A 20,412-nucleotide genomic window follows, 5' to 3' on the forward strand; every position below is an offset into this window, starting at 1 on the left:
TTACCTAGGTTCAAATTAGACCAATGTGGAAATGTGTTACATGTATTCACTTCTAGTTTTTATTTTCCCTGGATGTACAACCACACCATCTACTGGCCATTGATGTCCAAAGAAAAATACATGACTCAAAGGTTTGTAGAATTTATTACAATCCCAAGATCATAAACAAAAAGCAGCAATTAGACAATTATGTACAAGTCTATTCATTTTTTAAAAATACTTATGACAAGTTTCAGGTACCAGCCACAGCTTGGCCTCCTCAGTTCCATCTCTGTAAACTTGCTTTGACGCGCAGTGCTTTCCCGGGTCAGTCTCTTTACAGTACATGTGGAGAAGGTGGACACAGAATATAGTTTCTCAAACAGGGCCTCCTGATGACCACATTTTTTGTGAACAGACTCTTCCAGGGCATGGTCTGAAGAACGGGAGTCGTCTTGACATAGCACAACCCGCTCCTGAGCTCAGCGTTGTGCTATAAAAAGCCAGCACTGTGTGACGGCATCCTGTGGCTTCTTGTTACTCTCTCCCTGTTTCCTTTTCTCATACAAAAACATGTTTGTATCCATCAGGCAGAGAGGTGGGTATAACGGTGTTTTAAGACTTTGTGAGAGGTGGCGGCGGTAGTAGAAGAGGGCGCACATGAGGAAGGTGCATCTAGGTAGTAACATCTGAAGCAGTTAACACTGTTTACTCTGGCAATGTGATATGAGCAGAGGGTAGAAGGCTGTAAAAGTAGCGCCTGCTGCTGTAACTATAAATGATAACTTTACTTATGAAACACTGTGCACTTGAAAGAGTGGAAAACGTTCCGCTACTGTAGACGACGTCTTTCACAGTTGTTACATCATCACATGGTTTTATTCTCTCAGGTTTGCAAAGGACCTGGGTAACTTACCTCATGAGAATAAGTTTGAGTGATGTTGCTGCATACCTATCGACTGTAGAACGACAACGATTCAGGTCTTTGGCTGTGGGTAAGTAATCGCAGTGGGAAATGTACTGAGAGTATTATCCTTCAGGGACTCCTTAACGTTACTCTATTTAAGGTGGCGGTGTTAGGCATGTGGCTGCAGCAATAGGGGTCTCCTCGCGCTCTGACCGGGTCCTGCTCGGCCAGAGGGCGAGACGCCTGATGGATGCTGGGTGGACTTGCACACAGTGCTACTGCAGAGAGTGCATGAAGCTGTCCAGGTTGTACTCTGAATCATACTGCTGCTGGTCCCACAGCTCTCCCAAGCTGTCCAGCACTGACTTCATGGAAGTCTTTCCTGAGGTTGATGACTGCTCGCCCTTCTCACCTTTATCCTCCTGAAACACATTTACAGACAAGGGAGTTCAGCCAAACACAGGGGAAAGATGCGTGCATGTGTTAGTGGAGAACATAAAAATTTGACTGTTATTAGAAATCAGTAACAATAGTACAAACACTAGAGGACAGAGCTGCTCTCACCTTGTCGAGTGTGAAGAGGTTGAGGAGCTGGTCTGTGCCCATGCTCTGCAGGCTGGCGTTCTCTTGGCTTATAACAGTGTTAGCGATGCTCATCTTGAACTTCTGCAGTCCCATGATCTTCTCCTCCAGCGTACCTCGTGTGATCAGCCTGTACACGTTCACCACCCGTTTCTGCAAAAGACAAATGGAACGTACTAAATGCTTTCATGCCAATCTAATTTCAACTGCTTCTCTTTGCATCACTAGCTTTAGACAGCAGCAGCCTCTTGATACAATCCAAGGCTGATCCAATGTGAAACTAAAAGAAAGTCAATTCTTTACGCGGGATTTGATTGTGCAATTTCAGTGTCAGAGGAAGGTTAAGAGTCATCAAAACAACCTGGACTGCCTAAATCTGTCTACACACTGATATTCTGCTGAGCAAGTGTGTTCAACAACAGTACCTGTCCTATCCTATGGGCACGGTCCATGGCCTGCAGGTCCCTCATTGGGTTCCAGTCATGCTCCACAAACACCACGGTATCTGCACCAGTCAGGTTCAAACCCAGACCACCAACATGGGTGGTCAGCAACAGCACATCTATTGATGGGTCATTGTTAAACCTGAGGCACAGAAAGAAGAAATCCTAGTCTTGCATTCATTTAGCAAACTCGCATTGAGCAGACTTCTGTGTTTGACAGCGAGCAACTGTACAGATGAGCTAACCTGGAAACTATAGAGTGACGTTGGCCGGCCTGCACGCTGCCATCCAGCCTCAGGTATGTGACGGTGGGCAGTCTGGGTTTCAGCAGGTCATGTTCAACGATATCCAGCATACTCTTCAGCTGACAGAAGATTAGCACACGATGTTGGGCCACCACTGCCTCAGTGGCCCCCTCTGATCCTCCACCACCACCAAGTCCGCAGTCCAACAGCAGCTGAGAGCAGAAACGTGTTAGACTGAAGGCATGGGGCATCTTTGAAATCAGATACAAGTGAACGGTTGGATAACTGAATACAACAAACATCCTTATAGAATCTCTTCTTCCTACATATCTTTGTGTAAAATCAAAAAGTTATCAGGATCAAACACTTGGTCCACGGAAGACGTGAGAAAGATGACCTGAAGAGTGATATCTCACCTGTTTGAGAGCAGATAGTTTTGGCGCGTGCTGAATGTCTCGCAAGCTTGAGTTCTGTCCTGCCAGCTGCTCAGTGATGCGTTTGTACTCTGGATGCTGAGGGGTCAAGACCAAGCTGGGGTGGTTACACAGCTTCCGCAGGTACTGCAGCGCCTTAAAGAATGAAGACATAAACCCAACTATTAACACGGCGAACCATCAGCAAAGGAAAGACTGTTAAAAACTCACGTAAGGTTTTATAAGATGCAAATAATAAAAAACATTGATACAGATTTTAAGATGTCAGTCATCAGGAGGACAAATGAGGAAACCGTGTGACACTGACAAGCAAGAATTTCCTCACTGACGAGTCAAATCTCCAAATGTCAAATTTTAAGGGTAAAAGGCAAAAGAGAGATTATAAGCCTACAGTTTTCATGAGCAGGCCACTGTTTTGTCCGTCTTATATTCTGCCATGGTGTGGAAAATATGTGGGGGGTATGCAGGTACCATATTCTACTGCATAAATATTTAAGAAACATTTGCTTTTCCATTTACCAGAAAGGAACAATTCAAAGCTACACATTATGGTCAGGACAAACTTTCTTCACATATGAACCGCAAAGACCACATTTATCAAACCACACATACCTGGAAGACATGGCCTGTGGCCTTCAGCTTGGGCTTTTCCTCCTCCTCTGTAGAAGCTACAGAGATGCTGTCATCCACACTGGCCTTGGCTCTAGACTTTGCAAAGTCTTCATACAGCTGAACCTGCAGGCAGTGACGAAGCCAAAATCAATAAAACTGTGCCACTAACAAGTTTTACCAGCATGGATTCCAACCAAGACTTTGCAAACACACATTCCAACTACTGTTCATCATACTAATGTGGAATGTCTCCAAGGTCATTATGGGTCAATACCTGTAGAGGGCTCAGGTTGCAGTAATAGTCCTGAATTATTTTAGGAGGAAGATCCTGGAGGACATCCTCCTTCATCCTCCTCAGAAGGAAGGGTAGTACCTGTCGATGCAGGGCCTCCATTGCCAGGACTCCTACATGGAGAAGGCAACATTAATGGTAGGCCACATTCAGTAAGAGTAACCAGATAGAATGAGAGAAAATCTAATATCTGAAAAAACAAACAAAAACTAGGGGGTTCACATACCTGCCTCCTGCTCCCTCGATGAGCTTTTAGCGTCTCGGCTGGCTAGGATTGGTTTACCGTACCGTGCAGCAAACTGCCTTTCTGTTCCGAGGAAGCCCGGCATTAGGAAGTCGAACAACGACCAGAGCTCCAAGACATTATTCTGAAGTTAGAGCATTAAACATTATTCCACTCTGAGCTGCAGAAAACATGGAAAGAATGGAAATCTCCATTTCCTTTTCAGATCACAAAGGAAGCCTCACCTGAATGGGCGTTCCTGACAAAATGACTCGGAAGTTGGCAGCCAATTGTTTTATGGCTTTGGACAGTTTGGTTTTCCCATTCTTGATCACATGACCCTCATCGAGGATACAGTAATTAAATTTTATATTTCTAGAAAAGTAAAAAGAAATAAAATCACTTTAAAATGCAGAACAGAAAACACAAAAACAAACAGAAAAACAAACAAAAAACAAAAAACCTTTGGAGTAGCACTCACCTAAAAAAATCTATGTCATTTCGGACAACATCGTAAGAGGCTACAACAAGATTGTGTTTTTTCACTTGGTGTTGCAGCCTGAAAAGAAGTACATGTTTACTTAGCTTCAAATAAATGCATTCATCTCTACCCACACACAAACTGTTCTTCCTCACTTATTCAATTTTACAAAAAAAATGAGAGCATGAATCATTCTCCTGCAGTCAACTCTGACTAATCCTTACCGCATCCGCTCTGTAGGAGGCCCAGTGTAGTGCAGCGGGTTGAGGTACTCTTTGGCGCAGAACTTGCCCACTTCGTCCACCCAGTGGCCAGTCAGCGTGGGAGGACACACCACCAGAGAGGGCAGGGGGCTGCAGTCTGCTGCTTTAGTCTTGGCATATTCCTGTGCCCTGAAGCGTGCGCGTGCACACACACACACACACACACACACCCACACACTGAGTCACAATTTCTAACACAGCGCTTCAAACATGAGACTGGATCAGAGTTTTAAAGGTCAAAGATCAAAGGCAGCTTTAAGAATGCACCGAGCCTGGACAGACCACCGCTGGTATTCAAGCTGTCAAACCATATTCTGTCTTTTATAGGGCAATAAGGCATGTGGACGAGTAATACCTATAAAAATTATTCTCGTGGAGGTTACTCGTGTTTTGTCTGCATTTAAACCACATTAAAAATGGGCGTAAAACAACTCACACTTATTAAGCCTCTGACAATGACTGCATAGAGTAGCATAGCACTGTTTAAACAGATAATATATTTGAGCACGTACTCCATCTCTGTAACAGTGCTGTTAGTACCTGAGGTAGTGATCGCCTGCCAGAATGCAGATGGACTGCAGCGTCTTGCCGAGACCCATGTCGTCACACAGGATCCCATGCAGCTTGTATTTGTTCAGGAATGCTAACCAGTTCACTCCATCCTGCAAGATTAAACACACCAACGCTCAAATACCACAACACTGAATATCAAGGTTTCACTGGTTAATCATACTAATGATTAGACAAAAGTCATCAAAACAATCTCTTCAATGACACCCATCAGTTTCAGTGCCTATGAGTCAGTTACATTAGTGATGCTGAGGATGTGGCAGCGATTTCAGCAACATTTCAAACAGGATGTCTTCACTTCTGTATTACAGAGATAGATTCGTTCTCAGTAGAGCTGCTAGAAGCCAGTTCAAAGAAGAGCCAGCACATTTACTTAACCTCCATTTGACTGCTTTAAAATTTACTGTAAAGTAAACCATTTGTTGTCAGCATCTCTATCTATGTTGCCAGCCTTCCGCATTTAAGGGAACCTCAGTCTTTAATGTGGCAGAAATACGGTCACACTGGAGGTGATGAGACTAAAGCACTAAACTGTTCCAGAAGTTGTTCGTGTGTCAAAATATCCACAGGGTGGGCATCCTTAAACGTGACACAAACCTGCTGGTACTTCCGGAGCTCTGCTTTAATGGGCACCGGGATTTTGTAGTTCTCCAACTTTCTGCCATCTAGCAGCTGCTCCAGGAAGTGACGTTCTCTAGCTTTCTGCCGGATCAGGTCAGCAGACATGGCAGGAGGGTCTGGTATACCCGCCTGGTAGAAAAGAGGAAAATACATTACTCAGAGTCCAAACCAGAGGTGTCAAACATAAGGCTCGGGGCCAAAATTTGCCCAGCAAAGACTCCAATCCTGTCCACTGTACAGCTGTGGAAAATGTAAAGGTAGGTATAAATTCTGGACTTTCACAAGTTTTACAGCTTTCTTACTGATCAGGATTCATGGCGACAGATTTACTAAAGTACTATTTCTCAGCAGAAATTTTGAGGCAATTGTACTTCTTTTTCTAATATACAGCTACCCCAGGGATCAAGTTTGTACTTAAACTTCTATACCCTGTATGTAGGTCACAGTGTAAAAGGAGTTTGACATCCCTGATGTAAACATTAAATAATTATTAAAACTGCACTTTAGCCTGCTGTCTGGGTGCTCGTACCTCTAGTGGCAGCAGGCGGATGAGTGTAGCAAAGCACTGTGTGGCCATGAAACGAATGCTGTCGCTGGGGTCGCTCATGCGGCCTAGCACTGGTACTACCAGCAGCACGATGTAGGGCACAATGTCCACATCCAGCTGCTCCATGACACCTGCAGGAGTCTTGGTCAAGGACAGTAAAATACAGCACAGGAATACACTAAATAAAGGCACAAATAAATCAGTTCTGGAGTGCTCTTATATCAGAAAGGTAAAAAAACTGAAAGGTAATGTCACTGAAGGATACAGGCTAAAGCCTCGATGGCGCCTTCTTGTTTGGTGCAGTCATCAATAGCAGCTAACCAGGGTAATACACACTCAAGGAAACTGTTCATGGTCTCCAGTGTGGCTATCTTGCTAAGCACACCAACACAGCGTGCTGCCATGTGACGTACTGCTGTGTATGGGTGCTGGAGGCAGGTGAACAAATGGGGCAGGTGTTCCAATAACTGCAGGAAAAGGAAAAAAAAAAAAAAAAAAAGTCCAACAATCTCCATAAAATGTCACGGATTCCAAATCCATGATAATCATAAAAAGTGATCAAAGTAAATCAGTCAAAATGGATCAAACTTACCAAAGGCTTGAGTTCGGCAGCCATGGCTCCTGCCATGACTTCCAGTACTTGTAGAGAGTTGACCAATTCCTGAGCTGCAGCGTCGCCCCTCTCCAGCTGGGCCTGCCTATCTACAACACATGAAACACAATGATTCAGAGTAACAACTCTGTACATCTTAACGATGTGAAAACACGGAAGGATATAGAGAATCGGTTCGGTGAAAGGAGGCCTTTCATTCCACTGATCACTGAATCGTGAGACTCTATACAGCTTTTCGTTTCTAAGATATCTACAATTAAATCTAAAATAGCACAGTTTATGTTCCTAAGTGACAGTTACAGGTCTATATTGGTGAAAATCAAGGTGACGATATTTTCACCAGTGTCTATCAAAGATCAAAACCTGATCAACATAATCAACATACCAATGCACTGATTTTCTGTTGCCACTGACGTCAGTGGTCCCACCGTATTCTCCCAAAGGTATGGCAGAGACTTTGTGAGGTCTGCACCAAAGTGCCGTGCAATAGTTGTTAGGGCGAACTCTGCACCTCGTCTCTGAATAAGAAATGGCTTCCTGCTCTGAAATGAAAAAAAAAAAAGACCAAGAACAGTAAAGACAACATGGCGTTGTTGGTTTTAAGCTCAATGTGTTGAAAATGTACTTTAGTTCTTCTGTACCTCATCATTCTCTGAGCTGATGGTGCTGCCAGGAGGAAGCTCTGTGGTTGGGTTTTTTGGCGCTTTAGGAGCTGGACCCCTCTTACTGGTGATGGCAAACGCAGCTCTTTGGTGGCGATACAGAGTGATGATACCTCGAGATTTATTGACCATGTGATGCATGCCGTCTTTCTCCAAGCCACCCCCTGAAAGCATGACAATTAAGAAAACCATCAGTGTTAACACATGATTTTTATATTCACGAGTCAAACCTTTTAAAACATCACTGAAACCCCAAATTTAAAATCCTGTTTGTAGCTGACAGACTGAAAATAGAGCCAAGCTTCAAAAGGTCTCACCTTTGGCATTTTCCTGTGTCGGAGGTACGGGGCAAGCAGATGAGGGCGTGGTTGCAGAGTCCACACAGGCTGAGGCACAGAGGTTTTTGATGATCTTAGGGTTGGGGCACGGCGAGCGTCCGGCACACTGTTGAAGCAGCTTGGCTATAAAAGAGGCAGCATAACCTTGGATCAGGGTGTTCTCCTCCCTCTTGATGGCCTCCATCAGAGGCCTGACGAGTGGGTTCAGTTTGTCGGGGAGCACCTGCAGGTTAATCACGGCACAGGCTGCGATCATGTGCACACGCAGATGCAGCTGCTGCCATTCTGTGCTGGTCTCCATCACAGTCGCTTGAGCCTGCTGCCGTTTGCTGTCCAGGGCTGGCCACTGTTTGGACTTTACATTAAACCCGGCTGTTGACTCTGCAAAGATGGTGGTTACCTAGGGAACAAGCAGGAGGGGGATAAAGGGTGTGATTGAAAACGAGTCTGATGTGTTACAGAGTGCAATATCCATTAACCTTCGAAGCCAAGAATTGTTACAGTTTTTGATCAAAAATCATTCATGGTTTTGTTGAGACACCATACCTAGATGACAAACATGCTGCAAAATCCTAATAAAGATCACGGTGCTTCACCAATCTGATAATCGTGTGTCAAAGGTTTATCAGTGCACATGTGTGTGTATTGACTTACCAGCTCACTGGCTTGATCAATGGTGAAAACGTTACAATTGAGGCGGTCCTTGAGGTCTATGTTGGCATCAGCAAGCAGTGCAATCAGCTGCTTGCACTCATTCTGCATGCGTGTGAAGGGGATGGCGATCTCATCATAATACAGCTGCTCAGACAGAATGGCCAGAAGACGAGGCAGCACGGTGGATGACACCGACTGACAATCCTGAAAAGATACGAGAGAAAACCTTTCAGCTTCTGAAAGCCCGATTCTGCTTTGCTGCCAAGTCAATAAATCTTAATCTTATTTAACAAAAAAAAAAAAAAAAAAAAAAAAAAAAATCTCAACAACTGAATTTTACCTTCTGCAGTGCAGCCCAGTCACAAAGCACTAATGCCACTGCGATTCGCTGCAGGGCAGACTTGGAGTTGAGATGGAAGAGCAATAGCTGAGCCAAAGATTCTGCTGGTCTGATCTCCTGGGATGCAGCATTGAGTTGAGGGTCACAAATACACCGACACAAAGCCCCCAGCAATCTGGATTACACAGGTACAAAGAGAGCAGTCAGTGCAAACGCAACCTCGATCACTTAGTCAGCAATTCCAGTTATTTCTTGAGAGTTAAAGATCATTAAGTTAAAGCGTTTTCTTCCCATTATAACTATGAAAACTTACTTGGCAGCCATAAGTCGAGCACGAACTACTACATAGTCCCTCGTAACTGGGTCATCTGTCACCGTCTCTGCACCCGCTATATATTCCTGAACAGTTTCCTTCACCTGACTGCTTGCTTGACGTCCCTTTGTGCCACATTTATCCTGTTTGAACAACATGATATTAGTTAAAGTTTGTTTTATTTCAGAAGATGCCAAATCTACATGTTTGACGTGGTTTTAAGAGTGGAAAGACACCTTCTGTAGACATTTGTCCGCTTCCCTTCTTTTAACACTATTAGTTCATTACATGCAAAGCAAACCTGTCCATCCCAAGTTCTTTTTATTGTTCCTCAGTTCCGCCACACCTCGTTAAACCGGCATTTAAGCCACTTGGTGGGTGGGTGCACGCTTCTGTGTGCCAGTGCATCCCCTGTCTCTTATTTCCTCCTCCAGACGGTTAAGGTTTAAGCTCCACTGGCTCAAAAATGCAGAACATGGCTGTAAGACTCTTATTGTCTGCCAGTCTGTAACCTAGCAACCACAGCAAGGTGCACTGACTTGTGTGATAGGGAATCTGCATTATTTGCATGAACCCATTGATAAAAATAGAAGTGGAAACACTGAATCATTCCAAATTATGTCATGCTGACCTTTTGTTTAAATGTATCATATTAATTCCTGTCACTGTAAAATTGCTCCTTCCTACTTCTAAAACAAAAGATACGCTGAAAATAAAAGTTTTTATGTGTATAAAGATAAAGTATACAACCTTGGAGCGGGCTTTTACTTCCAGCAGCATGTTCAGGTCTATTGGAATGTGGGAAGCTTGCATCATGAGACAGAGCCAGGCACCCATCCATGGACAGCTGGCTGCTACCACATACTGTTGGGGGGCCTGAGACAGCAGCTCCATCCACACCTGCACATAAAAGACGCAGATTAACAATGCAAAAAAATCAAAGTCTCCCATATGTGCTATCCAAGTATAAAAAAAAATAAAAAATTTAACATTTACATTAAAAATCGACAATACAGCATCGTCTGTATCGTTCCAGCTGTGTTTTATAACCAAAGTTGGACAGAGTTTGTCATTTAACCCAAAGTAGTTAGGTGAGTCATGTAACAAACCTTTAGGATCAGTTCAAGGATTTCCTCATTGCTCTCTAGTATGCAAGACTGGAAGATATGCCGCAGCATGTCTTGTAGGATGGGATTTATCCACGCTGCACAGCTCTGGAACAGCAAAACCACAAAAACGCCACCTTATTATTAGGGATGCAATTCAGTTTAAAGCTGGATTAAGAGCTAAAAAAACAAAACAAAAGAAATATTTTGCTCATATTTTTGTAAATATATGTAGATGTACTATCCGATTATTATTGTTAGATCTTTACCTGGTCAGCTTTAGACAGTAGTGTGTAAAGCGTTTCCAGTGCTGCTCGTCTTACTGATGATATAGTGTGTCTCAAGAATGGCCATACCCGAGGAACCAGAACAGTTAGTGACTGCTGCATGCTGGGATGAGGAAAAAAAAAAAAAAAGGGTCATAGCTAAAGAGTTGGCGCTCGTCTAATTTTGTGCTTGTGGTTCTGTGGGGTGTATTGTCTGTTTGTGCCCTTTTATGGAAAATTAGGTCATTTAAAAAGTGTTTAACACAAAGTACTGTTGTGAGTTGGCTTTCACCCCAAGTTACTAATAATGTCAGTTAATGTCAGGTCACTGACAAAATTCTATGACAGCACTTAATGCTCTTATGAAGACACCCTGCAAAAGCTGTGTATGGTTTGGAGTCAAGGTTTGAAATATGGAATCGCTGGAACCAATTTCTGGTATTGTGAGTCTCCTATTATTCAATAAATCAACAGTATTTTTTGATATATTACTTTATTAGTCTCTTTTTTGCATAAGCTTGAAACTGACCTGCATTGTCGAACCTGTGGATAGGTTAGCAGCGAGGACAGCAAAGTCATAATACTATTGGTGGAAGCAGTCAGATCGTCCAGGTCTAAAAGTGCATCCCATAGTGTGTTCACTATGAAGGGTACCTGAGAGACATTAAGTTTTCAGACTAAATTAATAAGCAACAAGGACAGCAGAAAGTTTAACTACTAACAGAATGCACATTTCACCACAGAAATTGAAACTGGTTTTGTTTCACACCTTATTGGGCAGTAGCTGCACCAAGCCCCTGACCACAGGGATGAGGGCTGCAGCTGCCACGGCCCTGACATCGTCATCCAAGTCCTGTAGGCCGTCTGTGATTGCAGGGAGCACACGGGGAAGTAAAACAGCAATCAAGTCCTTTGACACAAAAGAGAAGATGAAAATCAGCATGTGTGTATACAGCATCAGAAAGCGAGATAACAACGAGAACATATGCGTCCAGTCTGAAAAAAGCTTTTTGTCCAAGTATAACACCTCCTGTTCCCCACAATTCACATTCATGGCCACACGCTACTCGAATCAAATACAATGTCGAATCTTGCTATTCTTATTCAAAACTCATCATATGCACAGTGATAGAGATGGTGTACCTGACGAACAGCCAAGGTATACTTGATTCCCAGCAGGCCTCCATGACGCACCTCCCACTGGTCCTCTTTCAGCAGCTTCAGTAGGACATCTACCGTCCTCGAAACACCAGATTCATTCATGTGGCGAAGGGCCACACCCAGTGTCTGAGCACACGTCTCCCTAACAGGAGCCACTACCTGTCAAAAGGAAGAGAGCAAGATTGTGATAGAAAGAGTTAAATCAAAGCCAAAGACACAGATTGAGCTGAGTGACACACATCTGACAAACATAAGTAAAAAGTTTGGCTTCCTCCTACAGGCTAAACATGGTAACACACTGTCACAATCAGACCTCAATTCCCTGCATCTGTGAAGTCCTAGTTTATCTAGTTTATGCTAAATTAATAATTTACTGAGAATTTACTTTAATTTCTTTGAAAACAGTGATTTTGGAAGGAATTTTATAAAGAAATGTAGCACCCAATCAAAAAAAAAAAAAGTTTATTATATACATGTGTCACACTTAAAAAACAAAAAAAAACAAAAAACAAAACAACCCTTCCCCCCCCCCAAAAAAAAAAAAAAAAAAACAGTAACCTTTAGCATTGTCCCTACACAGCCTGCAAATTCCTGGAATGGAGAGTGCTGAACCTTTCAGTAAGGCGCGTAAGGGAATGTACAAAGGAGTGGAAAAACTCTAGGACAAATATGTTCAAAAAACATTTGTTGATAAACAAACAAACCTACCTCATCAGATACAAAATCGCCAAAGCGGTCCAAAGCAAAGACACACAGCAGCCGGATGACCACGTCTTCTATCCATTCCTGATGCTGCCGTAACATCTGCATCAAAATATCAGTACAGTCTGGGTCATTTCCGATTCTCACTCAGCTGTTTAAAAAAAAAAAAAGGAAAAAAAAAGCCTGAAGATGTGGTTGAGACCTACCTGTTCTGCAGTGCTTCCCACCACCTTCCCTCCCTCAGCACCATGGGACTTGAGGATTTCTCTAAGACCGGTGCCTGCACCATGACGAACCTGAGAAACAAAAACAACACATGTGGTTATTCTTTGAGCCCACTCTACCCCCTCTCATTCAACTTACATTATCAAGTGAAAATAAGTATTGTGTTTTTACCTCCCACGAGGGATTGAAGAGGTCATTGCAAAGCTCCTCACAGAAGCTCTCCAGAGGCCACTCGTTCGTCTAAGGAGAAAACAATAACGCATCAGCTATCTGACACTGTCATCTATACCAGCTTCACCGACTTGTTTCTGATTGCTTACCTCCTCGAATAGACTGGAGTTATCCGGAACGTTGTCGACTAGGATCTTATGCTCTGTTGCTGGTTGCTCAGTGACTACGTTGGTGGTTTTTCTTCGTTTCTCCTCAGGTTCACCTTCAAAACTGTCGTTACTAAAGGTTAAAGACAAATGAAAGTCACAGGATATGATAACTCTCGAATCTTAAAAAACTAAGTACGCTGACAAAAAAACAAAAAACAAAACCCCATGTAAAATACAACACATGCACTCTTCCAAACATACAGTTTTGATTAGAATCCAGAATATATAGATAGTCCTACCTCTTTTCATTAGGATCCATGTCTCTGGATCTTTGCTTTGCTACCAACTTGGCCATCCTCTTAGCCTTATTTTTCTGACGACTGCTCATGCCTGGTCGGAACTCTGAGTCGATCAATTCAGCTGCCTGAATGGTCTAAAAAACAAAAGAGTGGTGTTAATTAAGAAATTCCTCCTCTAGTGAATCTCAAAGTGGGGATACTGTTTCAAGAAAACTTTCCAATTATAATAAACAGCAACTCTAAGCTGACAGCTGTTGAGTCTGTTTCCACAGGCCCCGCTAGTTTAGAGACTTATTCCTCATGAAGAACGAAAAACAAGACAGAACATCTTCAACCGGTCTTTAACTCGCTAACGAGGGAGAGCTTTGGTCAGAACCAGGTGGTGGAGCATAATGCTCATCACCTGTCTCTAGCCCAAATCCTTCAAAGAGCAGCTCTCTATTGACAAACTGTTACAATACACATCACAGCACAAGCACCTCCCACTGTAAAACCCCCCCAATGGTGCTAAGACAAGGCACTGTGTATGTGTGTGTGTTCCTGCTCACCAAAAGGATCATAAAAGCAGGAAGTGTACAACACAAGAAACAGATCTTTCAGATACAATGTATCTACAATAAAACCCACGTCAGCCTCACCCAGCACCAAATTGGCTGGACAGGTGGTCAGAGACAAAGGAATGTCTTTGATTCTATAGTTTGAACTAAGACTTTACAAATTTAAGAAACACAATGACAACATTCAACAATTTGACTTAACAACAGCATTCCCTCTGCCTATTCACACACAAACCATTTTAATTTCCTCATCCTGTGCTTGACTTTCTGCAAACAAGTGTTCCAGCAAATGAAGAACCATAGTGACAGTTTCAACAACTGGAAGCTGCCACAAATATTGATGAGGCAGAAATAAAAAAAGATGATGAATCTACTCTATTGCTATGCCGTGCATACTCACAGGAAGCGTGCAGAACTTCACAAAAAGGGCCCACGACATGAAAATCAAACTACATGACCCATTTACAAACAAAACAAAAACAAATCTGGCACAGACAAGTTTTTAATACTGCAGTGCAACAGGTATAGGTATAAACTGCAATAGCATCTTTTAAGCCTAAAAAGTTCTGGCTACACTGAGAGGTATGTTTAAGACTTCCCTTTGACAATTCATTAAACTCAAAGAGACAAAATGTGCGCTAACATATGGTGACTCGAGAGGTCCGAGTGAGACTCACCAAGTGGTTTCCGGAGCTGGATCCAGCTGTGGCTTTGCTTCCGTGTGCTCTGAGGGCATTGGGTTGACAGGTATAGTCCAGGTCCTCGTCGTTGAACAGCTCATCTGTGTTCATCCCAATAGCAGCACCCATATCTAGACCCAACTTCTTCTGAAGAAGCTTTCTCTGGCATGCAAGACGTTCTTTGGGGTCCATCTCACCTGAGAACAAATGACAGGAAGTTGGCTGGAAACTTTAGAAACTTTGGCTCAAAGTGCATGTAGCTGACAAAAAACCCCCCAAACAAACAAAAGATTTACGTTAAACAACAGACAGCATTATGAATGGTCTTGAATGTCACACTGAACTTGTTAAATTTAGTAAACAGTAATATTGGGACCAAGAATGAGAAGTCAAATGAGGCCAAAGGGAAACGACATTACGTGCGTTACGACATACACAGGAACTACAAATTCAAATGACCACCAAAAGATAAGAACGAACAACTTTCTCCTTTCAAACTGTATTCAAATTTGTAACAAAGCAGTCTTAATGGTCAGGTTTGACTGGCATTTGTCCAAACACATTTCAACCTGTTACAATGGTCTTCATTTTAAATCAAAAACTTATTAGATAATGTCTTTCCTCAATGGAAAAAAACAAGCAGGAAAATGCAGATTTAAAATCTTCCACTTTGGTAAACGCCACATACAATCAGACAAGAGGCCGTGCAGGTTCAGACGTGTGCATGGGAGAGGGTGTAAGAGCATAGATGTTATTGCAGCTGAAATAATATTTGAAGAGTCACTACAAACCAGTTTTGTCATCCTGCAGCTCAAATTCGGCCCCAGCAGATCCCAGCAGAGATGCCCCGTGTTTCAGCAGGCGGGAGATGTCAAAGTGGTAGAAACTCAACCGGTCGCAAGATGTTTCTTCTGGAGACAGGTCTTCACAGGACTCTTTACAGAACAAACACAAAGTTTCATAATATTAAATTGTCATTTCAAATGGTGTAGCCAAGTGAAAATGAAAGGGAAGGTGCAATATTCAAATTGTAGGTAAATTAGCACAGAGCATATAACACAGAGAAGGTTATAACTCGCAAAAACAAAAAGACAATGATGCAACATTTCACTATTTTACAAAAAATATTAATTAGTGTGAAACTAAACAGACAAAAAGACATCAATTTGGGGCATGGACACCTACTTTAGGCATCTTTTCCAGTTCACAACAGAGGGCATCATGTGTTAAACCAGTATGTATTCAATTACACCCTTAAGCACCTAATAATTAGTACGCAAGTTTTCACACAAAACAGTCACTTTATGAACTGATATGAAACCTAAGTCAAACCTATGTGGTCTGAATTTTTTCATAAGCATGTTTGACCAAAAGAATAGATCACTTCACAAAAACAAATGATTATTGTGATGCATATACCTCCAACTCATCACTTAAATATTTTAATGAGAAGGCACAAATGCTCACCTTCTTTAGGCTTTGGAGCTGGTTTCCATTCAGGAATATTCTTCACAATGGCCTCTACAGCTTGGCCTGCTGCTATACGGGTGTCCCAATTGGGACTCCTTAGATAGGTCAAGACCTTATAAATGACAGAAAAGAGATTGCATTGACTCTTTGTACAATTGGCTGCAAACAGAAAGTTTTAACAGATACAGCCAAAGAGGTGTACCCAAGATAGCCATATTTTAAGACAGCTGCTGACAAAAACAAAAACATATAGAGTCTGATCTTGTGATGCACAGGAATTACTTGTACATAATCTGACATTGTTATTTGAAAATTTGCCCATGTTTAAATTGAGCATTCATCACTGCAACTTAATATACACCTGATTGTAAACTGTGATAAGAGAAAAGCGCCCCAGTTAAACCCCATACAATCTCACAAAGCTCAAGACTATAGGATTGTTCTGTATACAATAATGAAGCTCAGCTCATTAATCTGGTTGGAAACACAGATGCCTTAAGACATTATTAATATTCCACACATCTGAGTGTGAGAGCACTTATGGATACTCAGGCTGGTATAGCCAACAGGGTTGTTTAGAAAAAACAAACAAAGACGACATTCTGATACTGCTGGGTTTTCTTTCCCTTTAAGTCCCAACTTGAAGCTGAGAAAAAGTTCACCAGCAACTACACAAAAACAGTTGCAGTCTGCATAACCAACTCTATTTGGACAGCAAACATGCAAAGCAAATATGGCGTCAAGTCACCAGAAGCATTGCACTACTACAGACAACTTAAAAATATTGTTCTTCTTTTGCAAGAAATTCTCAAAATATTTGTCACATATGTACACCTTACAGCTATGAAGGTGTGTACACATGAATATACACAGAAAAATATTTTTTCTGCTCGATAGCCTGTGACAACCCTCACAGCTAATCACAATTATATGAAAATACACACCTTTGATAAGAGGTTATTAAGCTCATGTGGGTGGAGTTTAACCACTTCTCCAAGCTGCTGGGCTGCTGCTTTCCTGGTTACTGGTGTGGTTCCAGTGTCGAGCAGGATAAATAATCGGTCAAGTCTAAAGACAGGTTACAAGAAGCACACAAAAGAAAACAAATCAAGGTTGAAAGTAGTCAGTAGAACATCAGCGTGGACCTTCTTGACAGCCACTGTCCAGTCAGCAAATTACACAATGTTTAACAGTGGCAGCAGAACATTAACCTGTTGGATCACTTAATGTTCAAACATGATGTAATGAAGATTTAAGATACTGAAAGCATTTTTTTCCTAAGAATGAAGCTCTCAATGTTACCCATTAATATAATTGGAGTTAATTTAAAATTAATTAATTAATTAAATCTGCATCATCCTGGAATTTTACGATCAGTCCATCTGTTTTTGATGCTCTACGGTGCAAATAATTAAAGATGTAAACTAATTAAAAGAGTCATTACTTTATTTTCTTGGCTTTGCACCCAAGCAACCTGCCTAATGATTCCAGTCTTTCACCAAGGTCATTAGCAGTCTATTAATAAAGTGAAGTGGATTAGGGATGTGCAGATATCCCTTCAGGTTCTACAAACACTTAATCTGGACAAGAGATGAACGCACACTAATATACACACAACACGTGGACTCGACACAAATTTTAGAAATTCTGTTTACAACAAGAATATTTGGAAGAAATCAAACGTCTCTAAAAATCAGTTTTAAAATTTGGACTTAAAAAAAAAAAAAAAAACTATCATCGAAGTGTGACTGTTTAGGTTTCTAATATTAACATAACTGGTTAAATATTAGAGAAGTATACTTCTCTAATATTTAATCATTGTTGGAGTCATTTACTTTCAGAACTTTTCCAATGCAGCATTTGCTTTGGAATGCAATGGGCTTTTCTTTTGTGTTTTTTAAAATCTTTCAGATGTGGGTGTGTGATTTTCATGATTCACTCTGTGTAATGAACTCTGAAGGCAGAGGAGGTAAGAAGGATGCCCCCCCCCCCTTCCCCCCCCCCCCCCCTTCTGTGTGCAGTGTTCCTATGTGACCCCTGTTTAGTGTGCTGTTATGAAAACTAAACTAGCCCCTGAAACACACTTAAGTCAAAATTATCCCTGCCATCTCTGTGTTTTGTTACAATGCAAAGGCATGAACTGGAGCACTTAAGAAGTTTCATAAAGGATCTTCTTGATCTATAAGGAAAACCTGCTGGGCTGGAATCAGAAAACTGGACTTACATGCCATCAGCTACACAAGAGCCGTGAAGTCTTCAGTACCAGAGAAACAACATAACAACAATCCCCCAACAAACTATAGGTGGACTACACCTGAGTGTATTTACGGTTGACTTACAGGTGCAACTGTTCCGGACACTGACATTAACTGGTTGTGCATGCAGAGGCGGCTAGCCAGTGGTGGCATCTCTTGTTTGCAAAGCAGCTTTACTGACATAACTCCACAGCAACGTTAATTAACCTGTACTTAACGCCGGCATCAGCAGAGTGTTACAGAGTACTGGGATGTATTTTAATGTCGCACCTGAAAGTGAACACGAGCCCAAACTTACGTTAACACTTCGAGGGATATCACAAGAGGCGACCAATTCACACTGTAACATTACACTTGCTAACGTTTGTCAGGCGTCGCCATGCCATTCTCTTCCTAATCAAAAGCTAGCAGGTATTAGCAAGCCCGCTAGCTAATAGCTAAAAAACACCCTGGGATAGATAAACAGAGCTACTACAGACGTATCTTACCTCGATACAGCCATGGTCAGTTATTGTGGGCACTTCAGCGTCCTACATCCAACAGGCACCCGACAACTTGAAACTTTTCTTGCTACGCTGTTTCCAGTACGACAGATAACAGCAGACAGTCATTAGCTAGCTAGCAGCTACCGCTAGCTAGCCGAGGCCCCAACAGTGTGCTTCTGTCTACCAAAGAGAGAGAGTTCACAACCAATTCATGTCTTCAAAGTTGCCCCGGTCGTCTCTCTGCTGTCTTCTTCCACAAAATATCGCCAAGTACCATTAACATAAAGCCCAGTTCACCCCTCAGAACTCTTCGCAGATAAATATTTTAACCTGATAAGATTTAAAGAGTTATTTTGTTGCACGTTGAGGACGACCCAGAAGACTGTTTTTATATGAGGAGCCATCTTGCATTTATTCCTTCCTCCATAGCAGGCGGAGGCTGATTGGTTACAAGGGTCGGAGAGAGCCAATCAAAACACGCGTTAAAAGAGGAAACGAATCGAAAGGGAAAAAACACCCGAAAAGAATACTTTTTTCTTCAGATGTGTCTATACATTGTTGCACCTTATATTGCTATAGTTATTTTTTATTCTATATGTTAGCAGCTTATATCATATTAACATATTAACAGCAGAATATGTGTCATAGTTATATCATTGATTGAATTTGCATCTAGTATAAAATTATTTAAGATGGATTTTTTTTTTTTTTAAATGTTTCAGTGTATTTCCACAGAAATTGCAGACATTTCTCTCAGTCGTGATGATTCAACGTCTCAACTGAGCTTGAGCTGACCATGGTCCTGAAAGGTTCATCTTCTCAGTTTCTTGCTTTTCTTGTGTCTTCTTCCTTATAGAAGCATGAAGAAACACTAAAGGGGGCTAAAACACAAACACTTTACTTCCAAGGTAGCTGTTCTCATGAATACAAGCAAAAAAGTGGCGACTATCATTTCTCAGTATGTCTTTAAATGACACCTTTCATAGCCTTTAATTCTGTCAAAAGTGTGATTATTCAGTGTTCATGTGTGGTGTAGCCACTTTCATCCCAATATGTGGCCTTTGTTTTTCTTTGCAATGAGACATAAAGGATGAATTTAAAAAACCTCAATTGCCTTGTCACAGACCACAGGATTCGTGAAGTGCTGTCATACAAATCAAGCTTCTTTGTTTATTTTAAGTGTAGTTTTCTAGTCTATCAAGCATCTACAACAATATTTTTTGTATGAGAAAAAAAACACCAGATTGCAGATACACAAGCTGTCACGTAGACTAAGCACAGCATGCACAGTGCACAAAGAGTTTTAAGTGTCATGGATAGTATTATAGATAGTACTGTAAAGAACTCAGGCCTTTGGAATTATTTCAATTCAGTGATTTGAACCTGAAATGATTTTTTATCACATAATGAATATCCTGTCTTTTTTCAGATTTTTTTTTGTTATGAAACATTGTTATGCAATATCTAAAATAAGCACAGGGCAGTGCGATTTGGAATGCAATCTGTGCTCACATTTAGATTACACCAAATCCCACTTATATAGGTTTAGAGAGGATTATAAAAGTCATTTTAATTCAAATACGTTTAATCTTGTATTTTTTCTCCACAACATAATTAAATTAGTGAACATATTCTCTTGATTTAGTTTACTGAAACCTGAACATTTACTGTCACCATCCTCCCGTCTGTTCTGTGCTGGATATCAAGTGCAGTTGATTTCACTGATTGCACAACAACACATCTATAGTTAGGCTTTTTTAACAGGTT

General features: G+C 41.6%; 1 protein-coding gene across 1 annotated transcript; it reads right to left on the reverse strand.

Moving 5' to 3' along the window:
* Positions 1-125: 125 nt before the first annotated feature.
* On the reverse strand, positions 126-19,050 carry btaf1 (BTAF1 RNA polymerase II, B-TFIID transcription factor-associated). Its single transcript, XM_085297552.1, has 38 exons — positions 18,649-19,050; positions 16,850-16,973; positions 15,903-16,017; positions 15,227-15,370; positions 14,433-14,632; positions 13,199-13,332; positions 12,900-13,029; positions 12,751-12,819; positions 12,561-12,650; positions 12,357-12,456; positions 11,635-11,807; positions 11,261-11,401; positions 11,021-11,145; positions 10,495-10,615; positions 10,229-10,333; positions 9,870-10,019; positions 9,120-9,262; positions 8,807-8,981; positions 8,467-8,670; positions 7,792-8,212; positions 7,454-7,638; positions 7,198-7,354; positions 6,792-6,901; positions 6,465-6,666; positions 6,182-6,330; positions 5,629-5,781; positions 5,002-5,123; positions 4,423-4,590; positions 4,199-4,276; positions 3,963-4,092; positions 3,721-3,862; positions 3,477-3,607; positions 3,203-3,325; positions 2,573-2,725; positions 2,157-2,368; positions 1,894-2,053; positions 1,451-1,621; positions 126-1,308 (listed from the first exon to the last, which is right to left on the reverse strand). The coding sequence occupies exons 1-38, from the start codon at positions 18,660-18,662 to the stop codon at positions 1,162-1,164; spliced, it is 5,571 nt and encodes a 1,856-aa protein (XP_085153678.1). The 5' UTR covers positions 18,663-19,050; the 3' UTR covers positions 126-1,161.
* Between the last annotated feature and the right edge of the window lie 1,362 nt (positions 19,051-20,412).

The sequence above is a fragment of the Mchenga conophoros genome, linkage group LG13, assembly GCF_057382185.1.
Source record: "Mchenga conophoros isolate Kocher_MC1m ecotype Shallow Benthic linkage group LG13, M_conophoros_male_GT1.1, whole genome shotgun sequence".
NCBI lineage: Eukaryota > Metazoa > Chordata > Actinopteri > Cichliformes > Cichlidae > Mchenga > Mchenga conophoros.

Excerpts from the sequence above, each read along its gene's own strand:
- btaf1 (XM_085297552.1), bottom strand. Across the intron at positions 14,633-15,226 it reads GCTGCAGGATGACAAAACTG|GTGAGATGGACCCCAAAGAA; the intron begins GTTTGTAGTGAC and ends ATTTGTTCTCAG. Across the intron at positions 10,020-10,228 it reads TCCTTGAACTGATCCTAAAG|GTGTGGATGGAGCTGCTGTC; the intron begins GTTTGTTACATG and ends TTTTATGTGCAG.